We start from the raw sequence: 25,898 nt of genomic DNA, 5'->3' as shown, positions 1-25,898 counted from the left end.
TACCACCGCTCCACCCTCTAATAGAGGCCTCCACCAAGAGTTCCAGGCAACCAGTGGCAAGAGAAGACAGCTTTGTTCTCACCTTCGTATAAATATGCCCATTTGCTTTCACAAATTAAAAAGCAGAACATGTATTACTATCTAGCTCAACACAAACAATGACTGGTGCATCCTCACTACTTTCTGGTGGACTTTGGAAATTGATTCATGCATCTAGGCAGGCTTCTCTGGCATGGCCTCAGCCACATCCAATATCAGCCTCCAGTCTGAATTGCCTCCTTTGCCCAACCTCACCCTGGTCCTGCCATCCCATTTTCCAGTTGTTGTTGTTTTTTAAAAAATGTGTTTCTATTTAAAAATAAATAAAAATAAGAACAAATCCTGGGATATAAATCAAATAAATAAATACTGGCCCTTAGTCTTCTTGTATTAGATCAATCTATAAATTATGTACTTCAGCAATTGCATATTCCAGAGTGAGAAACGATACAATAAAAACAGAACTGATTAAATAGTGCAAATTGAAGCTGGAAAACTACTCCTAAATGTTGCTGTGAAACAGAAGTTATTCACACTGGAGGAAAAAACCTATATGTTAGAACTACTTCAAAATACACACATTTATATTCAACAGTTTTTCCACAGATAATATTCTAAAATGTCACATGGTTGGAAATTTTCCAGTGACAGGCTCTTCCCCCAAACCACATACAGTCAGCTGATTTAGGGTGTGGGGGTAGCCCTGAAACCATAAATGCTCAAAGCCTCTATCAAGAAGAAAAATTTGGCAGCTCCATGTTTACAAGTCCGAAGTCAACTTCACATAGATACAAAAGTGATGAAGAAAAAAAATGCACTGCAGACAACAGGGAACTTTCTGTTTTTGTTAATAGAATTTGTAAGTTACATAACTTAGGAAGTTGCCACATCAATTGGGAAAGTGTTCCTGTGCTTGAGATAGCAACACATCAATAATACACTAAAGTCTAAAAAGTTCTTCTTCATAAAGCATATTTACCATAGTTTAAGATTTCCAGGATGAAGAAAACGGTCACTGACACCACCCAGACAAATATTTAAGTAACTGATTCTTCTCTTGGCCCTTAAGACTCCTTTGTGCTCCACTTCCTTCTTCCTACAATCAAGTCTTAATTTATACTTCTCCTTGCAATCTTTCTGGTGGCAGGGGAGTGAGAGCTTAAGATTGTCAGGTCCAGACATAATGCTAAACCATGGCTAATAAAAAATGGAAGCAAAAGTGTCCAATCTCCTTCTAGCTATGACAGAGAAGAGGGGAGGGGAGAACCTAAGGCTTGCTGCGGCTTGTCATAAAGTTTATCACCATGTTTCATGGTAGGCAACACGGTGCTCATAGGTTTCAGTGTGCTCTCTGATAATGAGCCAGCCTGCTTGTGCGTGCTGCCTGATTGCTCCACTTACCTCCTCCTGCAAATGGGAGCACCTATAGGAACTTATCGGTCAAAGAAAGCTTAGCATTTCTGTCTAAATATTGGCTTGTCGCTTCTGTAACAAACCAGGATCAGGAAGCCAACTACAAATCCTGGCTTCACATTCTGGCTTGTTAGAGAGACAAACCAGGAGTCCAGGTTTCAATGTAACACTAAGCTTTCTTTGGCTAGTAAGGGCCTTGCTAGACGAGGCCTTAGCGCGCTTTGAGGGCTTTGAGGGCCGGTTTCCCTGCTGTGCGTCCACATGACATACAGGGAAATCCGGCCCCAGGCCGCACTAAAGCCTCCCTTAACGCGCCATAAGCGAAGTCGCTTATGGCACGCCTTTCCCGCAACTCCGGCCTGAGGCCGGGGCTATGGAACGTCTAGCGACTTCCGTGGCTTTTTGCGGCTACTCACGGTAGCCACGGACTGGGCACAGCGCTGAGCGGGAGGGAGGGCTGGCACAGGGCGACGAGGGGGAGGGAGGGCTGGCACAGGGCGACGAGGGGAGGGAGGGCTGGCAGAAGGCGACGAGGGGGAGGGAGGGCTGGCACAAGGTGACGAGGGGGAGGGAGGGCTGGCACAGGGCGACACGGGAGAGGGCGAGGGAGGGCGGGGAAAGAGGGGGCAGGGGGCTTAATTTTTTAAAAAAACCTTACCTTGTCCGCAGTCTTTGGGGCGCACGTGGCCCCTTTAACAAAACAAAACAAAACAAAACAAAAAAATGGCCGACGCTGCAGGGCTTCCGTCGTCCCTGTGCGTCGGCAGTCTAGGAGGCGGGGCGGCGCACGCTAAAGTTAACGCGCCATCGCCCTGCCTCCCTGCCGGCTTATCCGGCAGGGTCTAGCAAGGCCCTAAGTTACTAGTTACTGTAGTCACTTCTCTTTATAGCAGAAGCCAAATGGGAACAATTGGAAGTTTATACCAGCACACTTGTTTGTTACTTGGTTGTGTACCAATTCTGGTTTGACACACCAGAATTTACATCAATACTGGCTATTTTGCGGAAACATGGCCTCTGTAAATTGTAACCAGAATATATTTAGCACACAGTTTTGAATTAGAAAACTCTATGTATGGGTGCTATTTCAAAACACTTACTGTAGTTGTACAGATAGGTGTCAAATTAAAGCACAGATGTATGTATTTGCTGGGAGGAAATCAGACAGGCATTCTTCAGAAGTTTGAAGTACAAAAGACCTCATTCAAATGTAACACTAGTATATGGTACAGCCAAGAGGAAGTATTTGGAAGGTTTTTACTTCCATTTTAGATTAACCAGAGGGTGTCAAAACATCTGAACCTGGACAAACTGTAGTTAATCATAACTATAATATCTTGAAACAAGTCAACTTCAAGCCATAATTTATAGTTTATGACTTGTTTCAACTTAGCATAATTAAGATCAACCACAGTTTAGGGTTCAGATGAAACACTAAAATGTAGTTAATCTAAACTGGAAGCAGACTGTTCCAATCTCTTCGGTATTGCGGAGTTAGAGAAGAGAGGGAGAGCATGTAAGCCTAAGGTACATTGTATCTCATTCTCAGAACATTAAACTATGTATCATTAGCTAGCAGTTACCTCTCTGTCTACAAGCCTTTGCTAGCTACTGGCTGAGTTTGTGGTATCATAGAAACTTGAAGCAACAGCTCTTCCCTATGATTGTTGAAATTAGTTCCTTATAACCATTGTCTGAGTTGCTGTGATGTAACTAAGTGTTCATTAACATTCCAAGTTATTAAGAGGTAAACAGTCAGGACAAAGGGACCAGGAACAAAACAGACTGTTTACTGTTGATAGAAAGGGGCATGAAGAGACATGGGGAGCTAAATTTCCGATGAATCTATTGCTTCCTCAAAGGTATTTGTGGCCCTATTTGATAGCTAGGTGAGGTAGGGAAGAGTCATGACAGTGCATCTAGTATCCATTTGTCTGATATTATCTGATATAGAAGAATTTTGAATAATCCCACTAGATTATTTCTTTAGCATTTTATTTCAAATTCTAAAATGATATATTGAAATACTTGTGGTTGCTATTACAATATTCAAAGGTGTCCAGTGTTTAACAAAAATAACTACAATCTTTTTTCATTCTTATATTATTTAATCTTGCCATTGACACATAGTCCCATAACTCCTCAAAATAAAATAATTATGGAGACAATCCCCACCTACGCCCACCCCAGTGACAGCCCAATGAGGACTGAGCATACCCAGCGGCCACATAATGCTGAATGACTGTTTCGGGCCAGAGGGAGGGAGAAAATATGACAGAAAAATGAAAGGACAGGGGAGAGGGAATGAAACTGAGTATCCTGAAAGTCAGTGTGGATGGCTGGAACACTGAACAGGAACACTCCACAGGGTTTGGAAGGCTGAAAGGGAAAGAAATCCAAATGCCTGCACAATTACAGATGAATCCTATGCTTGCCTACTTGGAAAATAAACATACTCCTAGTTAAATGTGCATAGAATATGAGCCTTAGATAAAGTTACATTACAAGAAATTCATGTATTTGATTGGGCAACCATGAAGCACCTATGTGTCAACATATTAATAGTGCAATCCTATACATATTTACTCCAAAGTACCCCCCATTAAGTTCCCAGATAATCATGCACAGGATTGCAGCCTAAATAAACTAGGCAACAAAACCCAGTAAGTAAAGATATAACTTACTGCTGTGATCTGAAGCAAATGAGGCCTTTCTTGAACATTGCCTCCATGAAAAATAGCCTTGGAAACATGTAAGCTGTGCTGAGCTCCTATGAGCAAAAATGTGGTATAAGTGTAACAAACAATATGTTGTATTACATAGGTTGCTGTAAACATGTCTTAAAAATGTGTTCTTTCCAAAAAAGTAGACATTTGTCAAGTACACTGAACATTACTTGAAAATCTAAGTGTACAGGTATAACTGCATTTTTCCCTATGATCACAATTAGAATTATCTAATCTTGATTCAGAAGTTCACTCTACAGCCAAAACACAGGAAAACAAGCTTTTACTGTTCTGAAGAATACCTTGAGGTTAAGATGCCATTATTTATGTCAAAATATAAGAAGGCACAATAATATATTCTAATAAGTTTTATTTACATACTAACAAGAATTATACAATTTGTGACCAACTGCAGGTAAAATTTATAAGTAGGACATTAATGAAAGCTACAGGTGGAGCCTGTGCATTATCTGAAATTTTAACCAGGTTCCACAGGAGCACATTTATTTCCACTACAAGGGATCATAGAGACCAAAAAACTCTAGATTTTGATTATTTTGGCAGTTTAAATGCACATACATTTTTTGTTTTAAAATGTAAACATTGCAAATGCCTTTGATCACTGAAGAGGAGTACATTCTTTACTACTACTACCCAGATGTTAAGTTTTTACAGATCTTATTTATGAATTTTGTAGTAAAATTGGGCTACAATCCTTTGGTTCCTGGAAGGCCATCTTAGGGGACAATAGGATGTTTTGGATCTTCTGCTCTGTGGATGGAGAAAGAGAGGCCCAACCTCAGATGGTGAGATCCAAATCACAACCCTTCTCTCAGCTGCTGTGAAAACTTCTGTGAAAACTTCCATGGCCTTTGCTTCTCTGACGTTAGAGCTCTGACATCAGCAGAAGCAAAAAGGGACATTCTGTGGGTATGTCAACAGCAAATTGGGGCAAAAGGCTTATATTCACAGGATCAATAGCTTTCCCATTTCCTGAATATGGCCTCAGAATTGGGAGAAATACGCATAATTATGTAAAAGTAAAACAAAGAACCCCCAAAGGTAGAGGAAGGAATATGTTGCTCTTGCCTGCTTGCTGCGCAGCATCATCGAACAACAATCACAAGACAATTCTATCAACACCTACAAATTTATCTAGCATAACACTGCACAACCTTCTATCATTTTACACTTGTTTTCATCAGTCTGGTTCAAAAGGACACTAAAACATACAGCATGTAATTAATTTGTTATATGCCTCTTTAACTATGTTCTGGCATACTAAGACTGCAATCCTATGCATGCTTTCCTGGGAGTAAGCCCCACTGAAGACAATGGGACTTACTTTCATGTAGGCATGCATAGGATTGCACTATTAATCACATACAGGATGTGTAAAGCATAGTAATTTCAAGCTAAAATAATCAGACTTTTATTATGTATTAAATACTTGTTATCTGCCCTGGGGATTCATACATTGATAAATGAACAAATTTAACAAATACAAAATACATGAAAAGGGATTTATAACTTTTATCATAATCCCAGAAGATGGAAGAAAGCTACATGAACAGCTGGTGAAGGGGCCTAGGAATTTCAATTATTTTCTCAGCTTTTGATAAAACACCCAGAATACCTAAGCACTGAACTTATCAGAAGTCTATTTCATTAATCCCCCCCCCCCCACAGTAGAATGATATTCCTCTCTGGTGTTCTCAAATTTCCCACTAAATTGGGATGCCATCATCCATATTCAAGCTCTTGGGGGGGAAAAGGCATGTCCTACAGCTGAGATTCCCAACTGTATCCCTGGCCATAGCGGATGGGCTATTAGAAATAAATAATTAAACATTAAGATCTTGAAGCACCCACCCCTAAAGAAGACTGGCCCCTGCATACTTTGAACCAATATCATTTGTATGCAGATGATACACAATTGTATCTCTCTTCTCCCAAACTTTCTTCTGACGTTCAGGCTAGGATCTCAGCCTGTTTGTCTGACATCTCAGCCTGGATGCTTCAGCACCATTTAAAACTAAACATGGCAAAAACAGTATTGCTTATCTTCCCTGCTAAACCGTCCCCTTGCTCTTCATTCTTTGTTACTGTTAATAAAGTCACACTTTATCCGGTGGAAGAAGCTCGTAGTCTTGGTTTCATATTTGATTCCTCACTTTCCTTCTCCTCACATGTCGAGGCTGTAGCCAAGTCCTGCCGCTTTTTCCTATATAACATTGCTAGGATCCGTCCATTATTATCTGTATCTTCAGCTAAGACTCTTGTACACGCTTTGATTATCTCTCGTTTGGACTTTTGTAATCTTCTCTTGACTGGTCTTCCTTCTGTTCATCTTTCCTCTTTGGTCTCTCTTCACCATTCTGCAGCCAAGATTATTTTCTTGGCTCGTCGCTTTGATCATGTTTCTCCTTTGTTGAAATCTCTCCATTGGCTTCCAATTCCTTATAGAATTCAATATAAGCTTCTTTTGCTGACATTTAAAGCATGCCATGGTCTTGCACTTTCTTATCTCTCCTGTCTCATTTCACTCTACCATTCCCCTCGTATCCTCTGTTCTTCAAATGCTATGTTGCTCTCCTGCCCAAGAGTTTCTATCTCTCTTGCCCGGCTTCGCTCGTTCTCTTTGGCTGCCCCGTTTGCTTGGAATGCTCTTCCAGAGAATCTACGAACTACGAGTTTCATCTTAGATTTTAAAATGTGTTTGAAAACTTATCGGTTTTCCAAAGCTTTTGGTATTTTAGCCTGATTTACTGTTCTCGTTGCTATGATTATTCTTTTATTTCTGTTTTGTGTAACCCCTTCCCCCCTTCATATGTTTTAATGTGATTTTAGACTGTAAGCCTCTAGGCAGGGTGTTGCTGTTTTATTTGTATATTCTGTACAGCACCAAGTACATTGTTGCTGCTACATAAATAAATAAATAATAATAATAACAACTTGCCTCCTTCCAATCAGCCTTCACTAGGTTCAAGTAATTCTGCTGTTTCTCTGTAATGAAGTGTGACTGGATCATCCAATCACTCCCAATGAAGATGCAATGAAATTACCTGCCCTCAGAAGAAGCTGCATGCCACATCTCTGCATGTGTCACTGCTCTGCAGCTTGCCTCTTTTTAATTATGACACTCAACTATTATGTACATTTAATTTCTGCCTATTAAGCTAGATGACAATTTAGTCAACAAAAATTAAAACTCATCATATAATACAATAAAGTTTAAAATCAAATCAGGTACAAGATCAGTACAAAAAAAGTACTATGCATAAAAAAAGGCTACATGTATTCAACAGGGGTAAAAACAATGTAATCAAACACTGTCAAAGTAGAAACTATCTATATAAGAGTGTAGGTTTCTCTGCAGGTGAGTACTTTTGTATATCCTAAAAATAAAGCTTTGGGGTAAAATATTCCTCTAATTTTAACTTTTTAAAAGTGTGCCTTTTAAAGACTGCATCAAGTTCCTTTACAGAAATCTTTTAAGGGAAGGTTCATATTTGATGTAAGCACAAAAAAAATCTAGAAATATTTTCTTAAGCCTCTTTCATCTGGTCTTTAAGTTTTCCTATATGCTTTGCCTTGTCCTGATTAACAGATCTCAAATCAGATGGCTGGAATGGAACTTCTATTTCAACCTGTGCCCATAAGGCAGCCTTCCAGAACCAGGTGTCCTCCAGATGTTTGGGACTTCAACTCCCATTAGCCCCTGGCTAATGATCAATAATGCTGAGAGTAGTCCAAAACATTTGGTGGGCATCAGGTTGGAGAAGGCTGCCACGAGGCAATACTACTAGCCTGTAAGAGTTCAAGACATGTCATTTAGTACAATTGTATTTAAAGAAATGCTGACATTACAATAAAGAGGAGCGGAGACATTCAAACAACTGCCTCGTGTTCCTTTATAGAAACATGTTATAGAAAGGCTCATATTTGATGTAAGCACAAATGCTGTATGTGTGATAGCTTGTAATTATGAGGCCATTTTGCATTCGGTAGTCATGAGGATAAACATTTGGCAGTGATTTGGTTGCTCCGCACAAGTTCTAGTGACAAAGTCTATAATCATAACTGGCATCTCCTGGCAGTTTCAGAAGCAGGGCCAAATACTTCACTGAACAAAGTAATCTACTATCTACGAAGAAAGAAACCAAATTATACTTCCCAAGGTTTTACTAAAACATAATCCATTCTTTCTGACTTGCTTCAAAAGTAAAGAATCCTCTTTCTGACTGGACCATTTAAAGAAAAACACAATTTTGGAAAATCCTAATAAATGTACTTAAGGACATCTTGTTGCTTACCATCTTTTCTGGACACTATTGCTCATGAATAGCATTCTTTAGCTCTGCCCTATGACGAATTCCAAAGAACTTGCATGGTCCCCTATCAATAAATGGAGATCAAATAAAAGCCATCACCTTTAATATTGTATGTCTCTTAGTTCCAGGGACAAATGCAACTGTAACTCAAATATTTATCTCAAGTTAAATACAAACTCCTGTATTGTTGGCAAGGCTTTGAATAATTCATAACCTGTAAAGTCTTATCGGATCTACCCACGGTTTTCACAGCTGATGAGAAATAAGTTATTTCTGATCGCCATTGCCATCTCAGGTATAACCAGGAAGCAGCAAGCCCTGTAATGCCAGTGATGACAAGGAGATTATCTACCACCTGCTTCTTTCTTATATATATAAGAATTCATTCTTAGTGATTCTCCTTCCTCACACGTTGCTGCCATTACCACTGACTCTCTCACAGCCACATACTCTACCACTTGCTGTGCCATTAACCCCTGAACTCCAAGATGACAGTGAGAAAATCAGTATGGGCAGACACCATTAGCATTGTATTAATAGTAGCTGTTCTCTCACACTTCTTCTACAAGGGTGCAGAACCTCCGGACCACCAAGCACCCCAGTCCAGCCTCTGGAGGTTCCGTCTTGCAGGAATCCCCTCAGAAGGCATCTCCCACTGTGCAGAACCTAGTATAGTATTGAACATAGCCTTAGTCCTGTGTTATGCAGGGCTGCATTCTGTAGGTTGCACACTAGGCTTAGAGTCTGCCTTCCATGTAAGGTTCTTACCACAGGTGACTAGAATAATTAGGTATTAAAGCCCGCTAAGTACATAAAGGAAAATACTTAAAATGTCTAATTCCAGAATATATGCCTCATGTTTTACACCACATATGTAAACTCAAATCCTATTATTAGATAACTGATTTCAATTAGAATCCCTACGTTGTGCTTAAGAATGCATTAAAAGGCTGGGGGGAAACCTATTCTTCTATTCCCCTTTCCCTGACTGTGGATGCTTTGAGGCATCCAAATGGTTTGCACTTCGTCCCATCATCCCTAGCTAGCATGGCCAATGGCCAGGAATACTAGGAGATGCAGTCTAAAACATCTGGGGGCACCATGTTGAGGAAGGCCAGACAAAGATATAGTGAATACTAATTACTTAGCTATTCTGCTTCCAGGCTATCAAACTAAAAGAAAGCACAGATATTAACCTGAAATTATGCTGCAGGATGTACATGCTTTGAATGTATATGGCAAGAACTTCGACAAAATCTACTTTTTAAAAAAGTGAGCTTAAATTCTTAGAGTTCAACTATAAGCACACAAAAGGGAATATTCAGTTCTCTTCTGCTGCTCCCAGACTGTGGAATGGCCTGCCGGAGGAGATTCGTTAACTTAACAGTCTTTTAGCATTTAAGAAAGCTATAAAGACTGATCTCTTCCAGCAGGCCTATCCAGTGGAATTTTAGGATGCTTTTAGGATTTTTTTTAGGAAGTTTTAACAATGTATACTATGTTTTTAATCGGTATTTTATGTATTTTATACTTACTGTTTTTCCCCGCCTTGATCAAAATGGAGAGGTGGGTAAGAAATATTATTATTATTATTATTAAAATCTTGTCTAGAGTTATAGTTTATAAATTAGGACAGTGGATTTTCACCAATAAACAAAAAGTTAATCAATTGCAACCTGAAAACTAAGGCACTAATGTGCACAGGAAGTGCACATTTCAGATCAACACCCTCAAGTGCATGGAAATTGGACTCAAGACAAATTCCTTTAATGTACTTAAAGGAGTGCATTAAAGATATCCTCAGGGAAAAGGAACAAGGCTCAGAGAGATCTGTCTCCCTTTGCTGATAAACTAATATTGGAGATGGGGTGGGGTGGGGAAGAGAGCACTAGACTCCAAAAAAGAATTCTCTTTGGCAGTTTGTGGAAGCCCAGTCCTTTGCTCTTGTGAACATTTTGGTTTCTGTAGCAGAAGGACCTGATTTAGTTCCACTCACCATTCTCTCAAAGGCTCTCACTTTATTTCTATTTTAGGGGGTGGGGAGGAAGGCTGGGACCCACTTTGCTATTACATCATTTGTGTCTTTGGGGAGAAGGGTTCGACTGGGCTCAGACTGCTCTCTCCAGCCTCGGGCAAGCATTTCAGGGATGAAGAGAAGGTAAGGAATCATTCCCTCACTACCACCAAGGCAAACATGGGAGAAGGAAAGGAAAATGAAGAGATTCCTCCCTTCTAACACCACTTTTTAAAATGGGTTTCCAGTTGTTAATAATTCTTAATTTTGGTATGTATAAAAATACTTTACAAGCTTTGAGACAGTGTAGGTAAAGGTTTGAATGAAAACACTATTGAGACATCCCACATGTTATCTGAATATGAATCACTCGCAGTGTACTGAGAGCACACCACACTAAGGTATCAGTATAAAGACATCTAACTTTTTTAGTGACCTGAGAGCTTGCAAATAAAAAGAGGGTAATTATTACAATAATGGAAGTGGTAGATAGATACACATAGCCTCTACTTGTCAAATGTATATGACCTGCATTTTTGTTCGCTGTGTCTATGACTTGCATTTTTTGTATGCCGTGCCATTAGACAAACCTGGCTGGAACTTATTATGTGGTACAAGCTGCACAGTGCTTCATAAATTCAGTCTATCAAGCCAACGATTCCTAAAATAGTCTGCAAAGCTCAATTATTTCCCCAAAGGGCAACAAAACTTAAGGTTCCATTAATATTTTATTAGTTACTTCAGATAATTTGCACCAACTTTACATTTTCCCAAATAACCTACATGTTTATACTTTTGGTAATCATAAGGGATACAAGAAACTATTAGTAAAGCAGTCCACGTAGCTTATCTAGGCAGCAATCAAGGTTTCAAGCACAGGTCTGTCTATCTCTCATCCGGCCACTATGATTCAAAAACGCTTGACTGCAGATATTGGGAATTTGAGGCTCAATAGATTACAAAGTACATGCTCTATCAGGTTGTCCCCCCCACCCCCACCCAAGCGTGCAGTAAACAACTGTAGTAAGTTATGCATGGAATGTCTATCCTTAGTTTAATGCCAAACATGAGATGTTTTTGAGAGATTTTGTAAGCACTGAGACTTTACCTTATAAAATATTTCAGTATGCGACTTTACCTTATGAAATTAGAAATCAAGAAATGCTTAGATTTCTAGAATAACACAAGCCTTGTTGCCATACTAATTTATAGCAGTCTCAGGTTTGCCAAAATACTGGCTGCATTCAGACAACATGATAGCCAATGGTGGGGTAATAAACAACTCAACATTTGTTTATCTAGGGGGTACTTCTCAAACAACATGATAATCATCATCCGTGGTGTGGATTAGGATCAGCGTTGTCCGCGCTGAGTTGACTGACACATCTCCCACCCTGTTCTCAGCCCTCCTGCTATTATCCCATCAGCCACTGCTGTCAAAAATCTATCCTGCCAGCTGGACTAGTGCGGCAGCGACTGCTTTGACCATTCTTGCCTTGTGACTTTGTGGCTGATGAAATAACCAATGGTGAGTGACGAAATAATCAACAGCACCCTCCACACAACACGATAACCAGCAGTGGTTCAAATAGCCAACACTGCACAGCATTGGTTATTTGCATTGGTTATTTTGGCCAAATAACCAGCCATTGGTTAAAAAACTGCCTCCACACATGATAACTCATGGTGGGTTAAATAACCAACCACTGACTATTTAAACCACCGGTGGTTATTGCGATGTCTGAACTCAGTCAAGTACTTCATGAAACCTAGAATGAAGTTACAGAAGAATTTACAGCCAGAAGTTGAAATGCTGGTTACCAACTTCAAAGGTTTTAAAAGTAGAGTAGACAAATTCATAAGCTAAGGGTATAATCCTATGCATCAGATAGAAAAATGTCCTACAACTCCCAGTATTGAGTACTGGGAGTTGTAGGATGTTTATCTGTCCAAACATGCATAGGATTGCACCCTAAGTCTATCAAAAGCTATTGACCACGAGAGCAATGGACCTTAGCATTGCAGAACTTTTCTTACAGAAAGGGTTCAGATGCTGGAGTTATTCCAGTCAGAGAATTATACCAAGCATATGGCCTATCACTGACATGTCTTCAATTTTTTTAAGCTTTGAGAAAACAATGTGATTTGTGCTTATTTCAGAGATTAAAATGGTTCCATTAAACAATAGGGATCCTAAATGCAATTTTTAAAACCTCACTCAACTGCCCCAGAACATGGACAGAACAGAATTAGAGAGGCAAATTTTACAGCTACTACAGACTGCCAACACCAATGGTACATTTGGCTTCTTTTTAGTATTGAAGATTTTTTTCTTAGCTGACTTATGAATATTTGTTTTTCTTAACTTGCTTATGGCTGGGGAATGCTGGGAATTATAGGACTTTTTCCTATCTAAACATGCATACGATAGTGCTCTTAGATAATTTTATATATCACATAAATCATAATGCAAGTATCTTGAAAAATCTCTATAGAAATGGTTCATCTTGAAAAATATTTATATACCTAAGAAACAAGCAGCAAAAATCAAGGCTTTTTGTTGCTTAAGAAATTAATCTATAATACTTTAATTATCATCTTTACTGGAATCATCTTCCTGCTGAAAACAACAAAATCAAACAGAACAAAATAATAAATACAACTTGAAATTAAACAATTCAGTAAGCAGCACAGAGCTCAAAAATATCTGCCAAATATCTTTTGGTTGCAATCCTATGGTTCCTGGGAGAGCACCTCAGGGGCCATAGGGTGTTTCGGATTTTGGAGGGGAGATCCAACCTCAAAATCTCCCCCAGCTGTCATAGAAATTTCCACAGCCTTTGGCTCTTCAATGTCAGAGCTTTGGAAGAAGCAAAAAGAGGGTTTTCATGGGCATATCATATCAGCGAGGTTTGGCGGAAGAGTTGGATCTGCAGGATTTGAAATCTTCCTTCAAAACAACTCCAGAATTGGGGGAAAGGCATGCCAGCCTTGGAGCTGGTGTATATAATTTCCCTTCTATTGCAATTGTAAAAGTAAATTTAAAAAGGGCAGGGAAAAGTAAAATGCTGCTCCTCCCTTCCACCTTACCTCTGTGAACCCAGCAGGATTTTGGATAAGCCAATTCCTTCGCCTTTGGATCTTCCACCCACTGGTAGGATTGCCCTGCCAGTCTTTCCCCACTGTATCATCTCCAGCTTTTTCATATTTTCCAACAATAAAATGCTAAAATCACTTTGGAATACAATTTTCATTACTATTAGTCAAAACAAATTAGGAAGTTATTTTCTCCTAAAAGATTGTGCTACAAAACATAACAGAACTTACTTCTAGTAACTCCGACAGCTTTTCCTACTATTTGAACATTTCAGTTTCAATTTTAGTCTATGAAGTTCAGAGAACAGAAATTTGTACATCAAAAAAATTGTATGTCAACCCTACCTCACAGGGTTGTTGTGAGGATAACATGGAGAGGAGGAGAATTATGTACGCCGCCTTGGGTTTCTTGGAGGAAAAAAGGTGGGATATAAATGTAATAAATAAATAAATAAAAATAAAAAGACTTAAAATGTCATTCCACTCCTTTACAGTCCTGCTTTGAGGAAGCATTAATTAGCACACACAGAAAATGATCCTCAAAACATTTATGAAGGAAAATATCCAACTGTCACAAGTCATCATTGAGTTATCACACTGTTACAATTTTAGATCTTTCTTGGTCTTATGAGGTCAAAATTACAATCCTACACAGACTTACTGAGAAGTAAATTCCATTGAAGTCAATGGAACTTACTTTCAAGTATACCTGCCCAGGAAAGCACTGTAAGGCTCCAACTAAAAGCATACTAAATAGAAAATGAGTCATGCTGAACTCAGAGGGGACTTGGTGGGAAATCCCTTCAACCAAATTGAGTAGTGACAAATGATAAAAAAAGAAGAAACAGAACAGATTCCACAATAATATTTCCATCACCATATTCCTATGCACATTTATTTGGAGTTTGAATCCTGTGTGTTCAATATGACTGACTCCCAAGTAAATGTGCACAGGACTGCAACCTCACAGCTCCTATTTGCAGAAGGAGGAGAGCCTAAGTCAACTGATTTCAAGAGACATACTAACGTTGCAGAATCTCGCTGCAAACCTCAGCACAGTTGCATGAAATACTGGAATCAGTGGGGGCAACACTTTAGTAAGTATAATACTTTCCACCCTCCAGTTCTTTCTCATAGTACTATAGTACATAATACACAGTACTCATACGTATCCAAAGATCTCTTCGCCCAAACAGAGCTAGTTCTCTCCAATGAGATTATTACTGCTATTTGTATAAAGCTTTAAAATCTCATCCATTAACATTTAAACTCATTTAAAGTCATTTATAAAACACTTAACCCCACCCCACTCTTCTAAATCACATAAGATGAGGAGCATGCAGTCCAGTGTTTTGGCCTACACAGACTGTACCTAATTTATTTATTTTTAAATCCACCTTTCCAGCTGGAACAAAAAAGCCACCCCAATAACCTGACAACACAACTGCTGCAAAGAAGCCTTAACTTTAAAATAATGACTTCAGTATCAATTATATATCAAATTTTATTATGTTTATCTCCCACTAATATTTCATGAATTCATGCTAATATTTTCATCTCATAATAAGCCTGTGAGGTGAAAGGTGACTGTAAACCTTTGCAGCCTGCAGCTATACTTGCATGGTAAACACTGTAAAAGTATCAACAGGGATTGTTCGTAAATACACTGGGCCATGTGCCAAGGAAGTCGTAACTGGACATGGCACCACTGCATCTTTAAAAATGCAGAGCTCCACAGCTAAACCCAGTAACTTAACAAATGGCTCCTTTCGAAAAGGCAGCAGTGTGGGGTGGGTGGGGAATGAATGCCCAGTAATAGTTGGTGCTACTTTGATATGATCACCAGATGACAAGAGACATACAAAACACACAAGTCGAAGAGAATAAGAACAGGGAGGATATTCAGCTAGATGCTAATAAATCTTGAAGAGGTTACAGGGTCAAGAGGAGCAGAGAACAGTGACGGATACTCACCGACTTACTTGCAATGTTATCTAAGTGAGTTCAAGAGGCTGGGATAGGGTACCTAAAAATGGCACTCTTTGGGCTCCACGTCAAATGACCATCACCTTTCCACCTAGTTCTGTTCTCAGAACTACTAACACAGATTGTAAAATCTACCCTCCCTTTTTTTTTCTCCTAGAGATTGTGGATATACCAGCACCTTGAAAGAGTGCCAAGGAGTAAATTCATCCACATCAATCTTGAGTATATCTTTCTTTGGACAACACTAACAAGTCGGACGCTGAAAAAAGAAAGAACCTACCAATACCAGGGCGTGGGGGAGAAAGAGGAGAGGATCGAGAGACGTTAGGGTTCCCCACAACCATCCACAGCCCTCAGTTTGAGTATAGATAGAAGTCCAACAGTCCACAGGCAAGACGGGGACCAACAGTGGTTCACACAAGGCTTCTCGAGGACACAGCGTAGGAAGGGGGACCCTTCCCAATTGAAGAAGGCAGAAGGGACCCCTCTCCATCACATCCCACCCTCCCCTCACTGGGATTACACCTGCTGCAATCCTTCCCCTCCTCTCCAGCCGCCCCCTCACAGCCAGGCCTACCTCAGACTACCCCAATCTTCCTCCGGCACAGTCAAAGGAAACCTCTCAGAAAAGCCCGAAAAGACCAGCCATTCCCCAGCGCTTCACTATACCGCCCAAGGCAGCGCAACGTACTTCTTACCAGCTAGAAATGCGACGACTCCTCGCCTAAAATGGCAGCCAGTCCAAGTCCAACCCAAGGCAGCGACTCTCCAAAGTCGGGTACAAAGAACGCTTGCGCAGAACAAAAGCGAAGGGGGAGGAAAAAGGCGTACGTAGGCGGAGAGGGCGGGTGGGACTACAGTTCCCAGCATGCCGCTAGAGAGTTTCGGCGCGCTTTGATTGGCTTTGAAGAGAGCGCGCGCGCTGTGTCGGAAGGAGTGGGGTCCAGTCTATTCCCTCCCATCCGCGAGTCTCTCGGTGGGTGTCACGTTATCTTGTGAAGCGGGAGAGGTGCTCGCATTTGCGTCTGTTCTGCGATCAAGGGCATATATGGCTTTTCCCTAACTCTCACGCGCCGCTTCTGGGACTCAACTCAGTTCTGCAAATGGTTTTACCTAATGTCTAGTTCCTACTAAGGGGGAAATGCTACTATTGCGGACAGGAGCATATTACTCATTTTGCATGGTTTGGAAGATTTGGTTACTGCCATTGTCTGTTTTCCTGGTAGATGTTTAATAGCTACATGACAGGCAGACATTCGGTAGGTGAAGCTATTTCGAGTCCTTACCTCTGCTTGTTGATGAAATCATGAGAAGTAGCTTGCTGGACCAGTCCAGTCCAGTCCGAGATCGCTGGACCATGAAAAGTGAACACAGTGCTTTGGCTGGCTGGGGCATTTTGGGAGCTGTAGGACTTTTTCCTCTGTAAACGTTCATAGGATTGCGCTCTAAACATTAGAAGTAGATATAGAGCCTTCTCAGTTGATGAGCTGACTTCTTAATTGTTTACAACATCAACAAAAGGAATGGGGTGGGGAGATAAAACTGTCAAACACAGAGGAATGCATCTTAGTGAAAACAGAAGCATGGCTTCTGGAAAGGTAAATCTTTTCGCACTAAGCCATTTGAGTGGTAACCAGGGTGATAGATAGTAGTCTTTAAATATCTGAAAGACTGATATGCAGAAAATTTAGCAATGGTTGGAAGTTCCAGGGAAGCAGATTTTAGTTCAATATTAGGCAAAGCTATCTGTGAAGAAAGGAGGAAGTGGGTTTATTTTATTTATTTACACCATTTGTATGCCGCTTCATATCCAAAACAGATTCTGGAGTGGTGAACATAAGAATTAAAACAGTAAAAGATACAAAAATAAAACATACTAAAAAAAATCAGAATTCCCATTAAAGCATTGGTTGTCAGTCAAGGAATGCTTCATGGAATAAGACTTTTCAGTAGTCGCCAGAAACAACAGCATTGACGCCTGTCTGACTGCCAGGGCAGGGAGTTCCACAGAAAAGGAGCCACCATGCTGAAGGCTCTTCTCCTGGTGGACTCCAATTGGGCCAGAGGTCCATACGGAACCACCAAGAGCATGCCTTCTGACAATTTCAGTGACCAGGCAAGTTGGTAAGAGAGAAGGCGCTCTCTCAGGTATTTAAGCGGAGGCTGGACTGTTTTCTGTCAGAGATACTGTAGCTGTTTAACAAAACACCAAACAAAAAGGCCACCTTTAAGTGTAAAACCTTTTAGTTTTGACGTAGCTGCAATTCTGTATTGTAGAGCTGCATTGAGCAGCGAGTTAGACTAGATGATCTCTAAGATCCCGCCCAACTCTGATTCTTTGTGAATAGGGGTGATCTGATCAACATTGTGCACTTGTCTTGAACTTTCAAAATGCTTTCCAATTCACTTTGCTGTTCCTTTACATTTTTCCTCGAATCATCCTTTCCTACATTGTGTTTCTATCCTAACAAAGACCTCTGCCTTGCTTGGCCCACCTTCACATAAGCATAGAACAACAATAATCCTATCCAGCCTCTGTCTTTGCAATTGTTACTTTAGTCAGAAAAATATAAGAAGTTGCCTTAATGCTGAGTCGAGAGGGACTGTACCTCACTGAGTAGAACACATGCAGAAGGACCCAGGTTCAATCCCAGCAAGCTGCAAAAACTCCTCCCTGAAACCCTGGAGATCTGCTGCTGGTATTTATTATTATTTATTACATTTATATCCTGCCTTTTTTCCTCCAAGGAACCCAAGGCAGCGTACATAATCCTCCTCTCCATGTTATCCTCACAACAACCCTGTGAGGTAGGTTGGGCTGAGAATATGTGACTGGCCCAAATTCACCCAGTGGGTTTCCATGGCCGAGTAGGCACTAGAACCTGGATCTCCCGACTCCCAGTTCAACACCTTAGCCACTACACCACATTGGCTCTCCAGTGACAGCATATGCTTATGGAAAGCTCCTAATTGAAAAGCCCTCTTTACATGGTTTAAGAGCAGTGAGAATGATAGGTTTGCTATAAGTGCTGAATTAAGTATATTATGTGTCTTTAAATCTGATTTCATAACTTTGAGACATTTCTTCTCTCATGAGAAAAAAACACCCGATGGCTCTGAAAAATTCCAGCTTCAGTAGATGAAAGTTGACGCTGGTACCTACAGATCTTTCTACTATTTGCTAAATTTGGGAGCCTAATCAATACATAGCAATAGAAAACCATATAGAAAAGACATTCCCCCTTATTTCTGAATGCATTCATAAACAAAGCCATAAGTGTTTCTCTAAACCTTTGTCATATAGAGAAATGCAAGTGTAATCTGTAGGCATTGATAGTACTGGGCTAGATGGACCAATGGTCTGACTCGATATAAGGCACCTTCAGTGAGTCAGACCTCTGGTCCATATAGCCCAGCACTGTCAACACTCAGTGACAGGAGATCTCCATGGTTTTAGGCAGGATTCTTTTTTAGCCCTACTTGGAGATGCAGGGAATTGAACCTGGGACCTCTTGCACACTAAGCAGCAGAAGTTTCAAAAAGCAAAAGCTAGTAGTTTGGCATGACAGAGCCATTTTTATGAGAGGAAGAACTGAAATGAACACTCAGTTTGGTGGGTAGGTCAGTATATATATAGTATGGCAGAAGCATTACTTCATTGTTATGAGACCTTAGGATTAGCATGTTTGATTAGATTTAATTGAAACTTTTTTAAAAGAGAAATTTAGTATTGATGATTTCTTTTTAAAAAGTGGCTGTTTTTACTCATTTACAATTCCTCATTTGCTAAGTTACTTGTCCTTTCAGTAATCATTTGTGCCTGTGATGATTTTAGCCAAATACAACTACTGTGTCTGTGAGCATAAAACATCCAAACATAACTAACTCCAGCTTTGGATACAATGTACATCAAAGATGTTCTAACAAATTGCCCCATTTGTTTTTCAATAGGCATTCCATTTTAATTTGCAAGGATGAGAGCAGGACCATGTTGTCCTTGTATATTGGAATGGATACTTTACAGGACAAGACTGAGACAGGAAAATATGCTGTTTGCTTAAGCTTTAAAATTACACTTGCATAAAGAACAAGAAGAAGGGGAACTATGGTTGTAATGCAATATATAAGACAGGGGTGGGCAACTTCTGACCCTAAAGCCATGCAGCTCTCATCCTAATTTTAAATGTTTCTGCATGCCCTTAGTTCAGACTTCAGGCAAGAGTGAAGCATCTGCTTTCCCTGGCAGACTGCTGTGTGAGAAGAAAGAGGGGGAGAGAGAAAAGGGATGAGCCATCCACTTTCGATTCTGACTCTGTTCACTGCTGGTTCGGCTTCACTCCCTGCTGACATCTGGCTCCTGACATATTACCAAAGAGGGAATGTGACTCTGGGCAGAAGGAAGGTTTCCACCCTGGCATAAGATAACTGTACAAGAAGAAAAAACACCGACTGAGTTAAATGAAAAAAAAATCATAATGGGGAGTGGCTTGTATAATCATGCCCAATAAAGTTTGGACTCTCAAGATAACATTACTTTCCAGGAAGTCCCCACCTTTAGAGGCAATGATGTAAGAAGGCCAGAAAAACAATTCTGAAAGCCTTGATGAATGGCACCAGTGCTAACAAATACCACACTGCAAAGCAGCAATCAGGTCCAGCAGCTGCTGTTCTTCCATTTTTTTGCAAGTAGTATAGTGCCTTGTATAAGTATTCACCCTCCTTTGACTTGTCCACATTTTGTTGTCTTGCAACTGGAATTAAAATGGAGTTAACTGGCATGATTACCATGTGATTTACACAACATACTTAACAGGTTGGATGGGGACCGCTGGTGATCAGCAATTTAAAGTCTTGCCACAGCTAGACCTAAGGTTTATCCTGGGATCATCCAGGGTTCGCCCCTTACTGAGCAGTTGATCCCCTGTGTGTCACCTAGGTGAACAGGTTTGACTCCTGGACGATCCAGGGATAAACCTTAGGTCTAGCTATGGCCACAGATTCTCAAAATTGGATTGAGGTTTGAGATTTGACTGGGCCATTCTAAGACATTCAGGCTCTTGTTTCTAAACCACTCCAGTGTAACTTTGGCTGTGTGTTTAGGGTCATTGTCCTGCTGGATGGTGAACTTCCGCCACAGTCCCAGGTTCCTTGAAGACTGAAACAGGTTTTCCTCTAGAATCACCCTGTATTTGGCTCCATCCATCTTGTCCTGAATCCTGACCAGTTTCCCAGTCCCTGCTAATGAAAAGCATCCCCACAACATGATGCTGCCACTACCATGCTTCAACGTGGGCATGGTGTTCTCAGGGTGATGAGCACTGTTGGCTTTGTGCCGCACATAGTTCAATTTTAGCCTCATCAGACTAGAGAACCTTTCCCCACATTTTTGCTGTGTCCCCCACATGCCTTTTGGCAAAATCCAAATGGGATTTGATATGGGTCCCCACCCCCAGAAATGGCTTTCTCCTCTCTCCTCTTCCATAAAGCCCAGTTTTGTGAAGCATCTGGTGATAGTTGTCCCATGAAGGATCTCTCCAGCTCCTTCAGAGTCACCATTGTCCTCTTGGTTACTTCTCACTAATGCCCTCCTTACTCGGTCACTGAGTTTTCGTGGATTGCCTTCTCTAGACAGAGTCACTGTTGTGCCATATGCTTTCCATGTGGTAATAATGGATTTAACAGTGTCCAGGGGATGTTCAAAGTTTGAGCTATTTTTTTATATAACCCAAACGTGATTGGTGCTTCTCCAGAACTTCATCCTGGACTTGTTTTGATAGTTCTTTGCTCTTCGTGATGCTGTTTATTTAGATATGTTCTCCAAAATATTCTGGGGCCTTCTAGAAACAGGTATATTTTATCTGAGATCATGTGACACCTGAATTGCACACACAGGTGGACTCTATTCAACTAATTATGTGACTTTTGAAGGCAGTTGGTTGCATCAGAGCTTATTTAGTGGTGTCACAACACAGGGGATGAGTTTTGTATTTGTAAATCATTTTGTAAAACATATAGATTATTTCCCCACTTTGACATTATGGATTACTTTGTATAAATCAGTGAGAAGAAATCCTAATTAACTCAATTTTAATTCTAGGTTGCAACACAACCAAGGCCTCATCTTATTATTATTATTATTATTATTATTATTATTTATTTATTTATTTATATAGCACCATCAGTGTACATGGTGCTGTACAGAGTAAAGCAGTAAATAGCAAGACCCTGCCGCATAGGCTTACAATCTAATAAAATCATAGTAAAACAATAAGGAGGGGAAGAGAATGCAAACAGGTACAGGGTAGGGTAAGCAGGCACAGGGTAGGGTAAAACTACACCAAGCCGGATATTCCACTATGAAAGCAGTATATAAAAGGCAGGAGCCACACCAAGCAGGATATAGCGGTATGAAAGCGGTATATGGTATGTGTCAAAGGGCCCCAGTAGTGGTCTGTGCACTTCAACACGCTGTAAAGCAGTAGTATGGCTCCTGCCTTTTATATACTGCTTTCATAGTGGAATGCTTGGTGTAGATGAGCCCCAAATGTGGATAAGTCAAAGGCAGGTAAATACTTATGCAAGGCACTGTAGATTTGACTAGTTTAGGGTGCAATCTTATGCATGTTTAGCCAGAAAAAAGCCAAGCTGCGAGCTATAGGGCATTTAAACATGCATCCCAAGTAAGATTGTACCCTACGTAAGATTCATGCAAGCATATTATATTTATTTGATACATTTCTATACCACCCAATAGTCAAAGCTCTCTGGGTGGTTCACAAAAATATGTAGGAGCAGGCTCTGGATTTTTCCTTCGTGTCTATGTATAAATGTAAAAAATTTACACAGCTGGTTTTATTTTTGTTTTTTTGCTGTGGCATTCCTGTGTCTCCCCCTCCCGACTAGCTTTTCCAGCAACACCTTCAAAAACAACAAGATGGTTTAAGCATGATAATCTAATCAATTTTAGTTTTCAAGTCCATATGAATGCTAACCATGTTTGCTCAGATGTTTACTTACTTCCAAGAAACAGCCCAATCTTATGCAGAGTTAGATGCACCATAGCTTATGTAGGATCAGGCTGCCAATATGCTTAGGACTGCAGCCTAAGTTTTCGTTTGAAATGCAAATTGGGGGTATGAAGCTTCATCCAACAGGAGTTAGGCCTTTATCTCTAAAATCCAAGAGTTTGATCCAGACTAAGTTAGTTTTGCTTTAGTCCCATTGAAATCAATGGGATAAGTTAGTGATGACTAGTTAAAGTTCCATTGTTTTTAATGGGACTAAAGTATCACTGATTTAGTGGTGCTCCAACCCCGGAATCTATTTTAGATATGGAGTAGTATATAAATACTGTAAATAAATAAGTGCATGGGAGCTAGTTGTAGTTACACAGCTGAGTAGGAAAGGCACTTTCCATATACACAAACATTGTTTTTTTCTTTTATTTTCATATAAAATTTACATTTTAATATAAAATGAAGGTACAATTGTTCTAGCACTACCAGTCAAAAGTCGTTATTCCACATTTGTCTCCTTATCTTTTTTTTTTTTTAGGATGGAGAGTTGAGGTGAGATGGAAAAAGCTGTGGGTACCTATAGATGGTTTACAAATGGAAGGCGATGACATCTGGACATCCCATAAAATTCTGATTATGAAGCACCAGAGGTGTAATAAAAAAAACTTTCAGTGTTGCACTTCTGTGGGATTGCTACTTATGACTAGTGCTGTCTCAATTGCCATGAAGACTGTAACACTGTTTATTGACCAGTTGTGAATGGATGGAAGTGGGTGATACTTCCATACATTCTAAACCATAATTACACCTTAATCTCCATAGCTGTGACTGTACTTGCACCTCCACTTGTCCTGAAATTGTTAGGTGTCCTTATGCAATCAGTTGCTTAATTTTTAAGTTTGCAAAGCAAGTTCTCTGTCTTTCAAGACAGAGCATAAGCATTTATTGAAGAACTGGAAACCTAAAATCTGAGCAAGTGGCTAGAATACTGGCATTGAACCCAGGAGATTCTGTTTAATATTTTCACTCTACCAATGCAGATGACTTGGGCAATTCCATTTCTTGGAATTTCCGCTTTACATTTAAAAAATGTTCCAACTCCTGAAGTTACTATCAGAGAAAATGGGGTAAAGACTACAAATTACTTTGTAGATTAAAATATATTGTATAACTAATGATTAAAAGAGTGTGCGGTTGCAATAAGACCTGCTGCTTATGTTCCTTCATTCTCTTTCTTAGCCCAAACATGCTTGGCTCATTCCTGACACTGAGAATATATATGCTGTCATCCAAAAGAGTGGGTGGATGGATGCTAATTAATATATTTTAAATTCCACTTTGGCTACTCCTCACTATCAGATGAGTCAACAGAGAAAAATAATAGACTTTGATACACAATTCAGACAGAAGTCTTCTATTCAGGATGGAGGCTATTATCACTTCCTGAAGAATAAGTACGATGAATCAAAAACGCAGGTAATTAGCTCAATCTGGCAATTATAAGCATGTCAACAGTGATCTGATCTCTGGTGCACAACCGGAAGCTGAACAAGGTCTCTAAGAAGGGAAGTGACATCATATAGAAAGCATGCTTTTCATATAAAGGCTGCAACAAATTCATTTGCCGGGGACTAGTTTGATCCATGTTTAGAACACTTTCCCCTTCCCATAGTCAGGGGTGGAGAAAGGGAGATAGAGGTCTGCACAAGCTTGTGTGTCTATGTTTCTTCGTAGGAAAAGCTCCTCTTCTATCCTGTATGTTCTCTGGAATGTGTAGACCACAAATTATGGCAAGCCGATAACGTTTGTCCCTCTGGTTTTACATGTATTTGTAGATCGTGCCGTCAATTTCCAGTCACTCTCATTCCCCAATCTGGGAGATAGTGGTCTTAGACCAGTGATGTCCCATCATCCATTCTCGTAAACAATTAGCCCTCTGTTCAGCCTGTTCCTGTCTGGTGCTGTTTATTGTTCTTCATTGACACCTAAGTACTAAATGCAAAAAGCAAGAGATACCCCAGCAATCACTTGAGATTCTGAAGCAGACATTTGCAATCTTCAGGAGCACTAAGAGGAATAAGTTCCCCTTGGGCATAATTATAGGGAAGAGAGAGGATGCGTATTTGAGAGCGGGGGTAGTAGTGATAGAATATGAATAGGTTCTTCTCTCCCAACCTTTCGGAAGCGCGCAACACTACATGCTCACGCAGATGGATAGTGGGAGATATTGATCCATGTCTCGCACAATTAGTTTAATCACCCATACTTCTAGAAGAATGAACGTATATGTTTATACAAATATGTTTATACTCCCATTACTTGGGAGTAGGGCTTTTATTCAGTGTGGTCTGGCCTTTCTCTTTGGCAGGCAATGTTTCAATGGACCATGGTTGTATGAGAAAGCGATTCCAGAATTTAGGCCACACTGCTGTGTGTCCTTTAAATTCTTCAAGGCAAAAACCTCTGCTAAGCCCTTCAATTCAACAGTATTTACTCACAGCTTGAGGCTGTAAACTAGGCCTGGTTAGAAACTCTGATTCTACCAAACATTCTCCTAATTTGGGCCATTAATATGAGTAGTAATGTTTCGGAGCACCAATCAGCCGAACCTTTTTCTATTCGCGTATTCCTGGCTGCTTCGTTTCTACTGGCACAATATTGTGCCTGAGAGCACAACAAACCACAAAGTGAAAGCTAGCAGCAGCTAGCTTTGTCTGGTTGCCTAGGCTACACAACACAATGTGTGATCTGTGCTACCTGCAACTGCTTTTGCCTGATAAAGTGGAGAGGGGGGGGTGTTTGGCTGCAAAAGAGCAAGTTGAGTGGTTTAGGCTGCTGAAGAAAATTTACTTTTGTGAACTGCCCAGAGAGCTTTGGCTATTGCGCGGTACAGAAACGCAATAAATAAATAAATAATAAATACTTGGGACTCACTGAAATTTATTTCTGAGTAAACCAAATTCAGGTTTACAGGTCTTGGCAATCAGCAAAACATTCATTTTTTTTAATGTGAATAGGAAAGAGACAGCATTGGACATGTTGCTGAACTGCTCCCCCACTCTAATAAATCACATACACAGGGGTGTATGCTTCATTGCACACTGCTGCAAAGGGACATTTTAATGAATAAATTTAAATCTATAAAATATTTGCAGTTTCACTGAAAATGTGCAAACTGATATTTTAAATGGTTGTGAGAAGTAGCTTACTTGCATATTCAGGGTCTCCTAGGTTGCAATCCAGAGCTGCACCACTTTTTTAAAAAAATGCAGGC

The 25,898-nt window shown here is 40.2% G+C and overlaps 1 protein-coding gene across 3 annotated transcripts in view; it reads right to left on the bottom strand.

Moving 5' to 3' along the window:
- ITCH (itchy E3 ubiquitin protein ligase) overlaps positions 1-16,385 on the bottom strand; it is a 56,396-nt gene extending 40,011 nt beyond the window's left edge. The window contains exon 1 of one of the 3 annotated variants that reach the window (XM_063145246.1): positions 16,307-16,385. Coding sequence is in view for 1 of the 3 variants with exons in the window: in XM_063145236.1 (XP_063001306.1) it covers positions 8,495-8,497 (3 nt within the window). In the remaining 2 variants the exon portion in view is untranslated. Of the gene's footprint in view, positions 1-8,494; positions 8,578-16,299 lie in introns of those variants that run through there. The other 2 variants (XM_063145253.1, XM_063145236.1) reach the window with 2 other exon arrangements.
- Positions 16,386-25,898: the final 9,513 nt, after the last annotated feature.

This window comes from Elgaria multicarinata, chromosome 1 (genome assembly GCF_023053635.1).
Source record: "Elgaria multicarinata webbii isolate HBS135686 ecotype San Diego chromosome 1, rElgMul1.1.pri, whole genome shotgun sequence".
Classification (NCBI taxonomy): domain Eukaryota; kingdom Metazoa; phylum Chordata; class Lepidosauria; order Squamata; family Anguidae; genus Elgaria; species Elgaria multicarinata.
The sequence above is the reverse complement of the archived record's forward strand: the minus strand, read 5'-3'. Positions and strand labels throughout refer to the sequence as shown.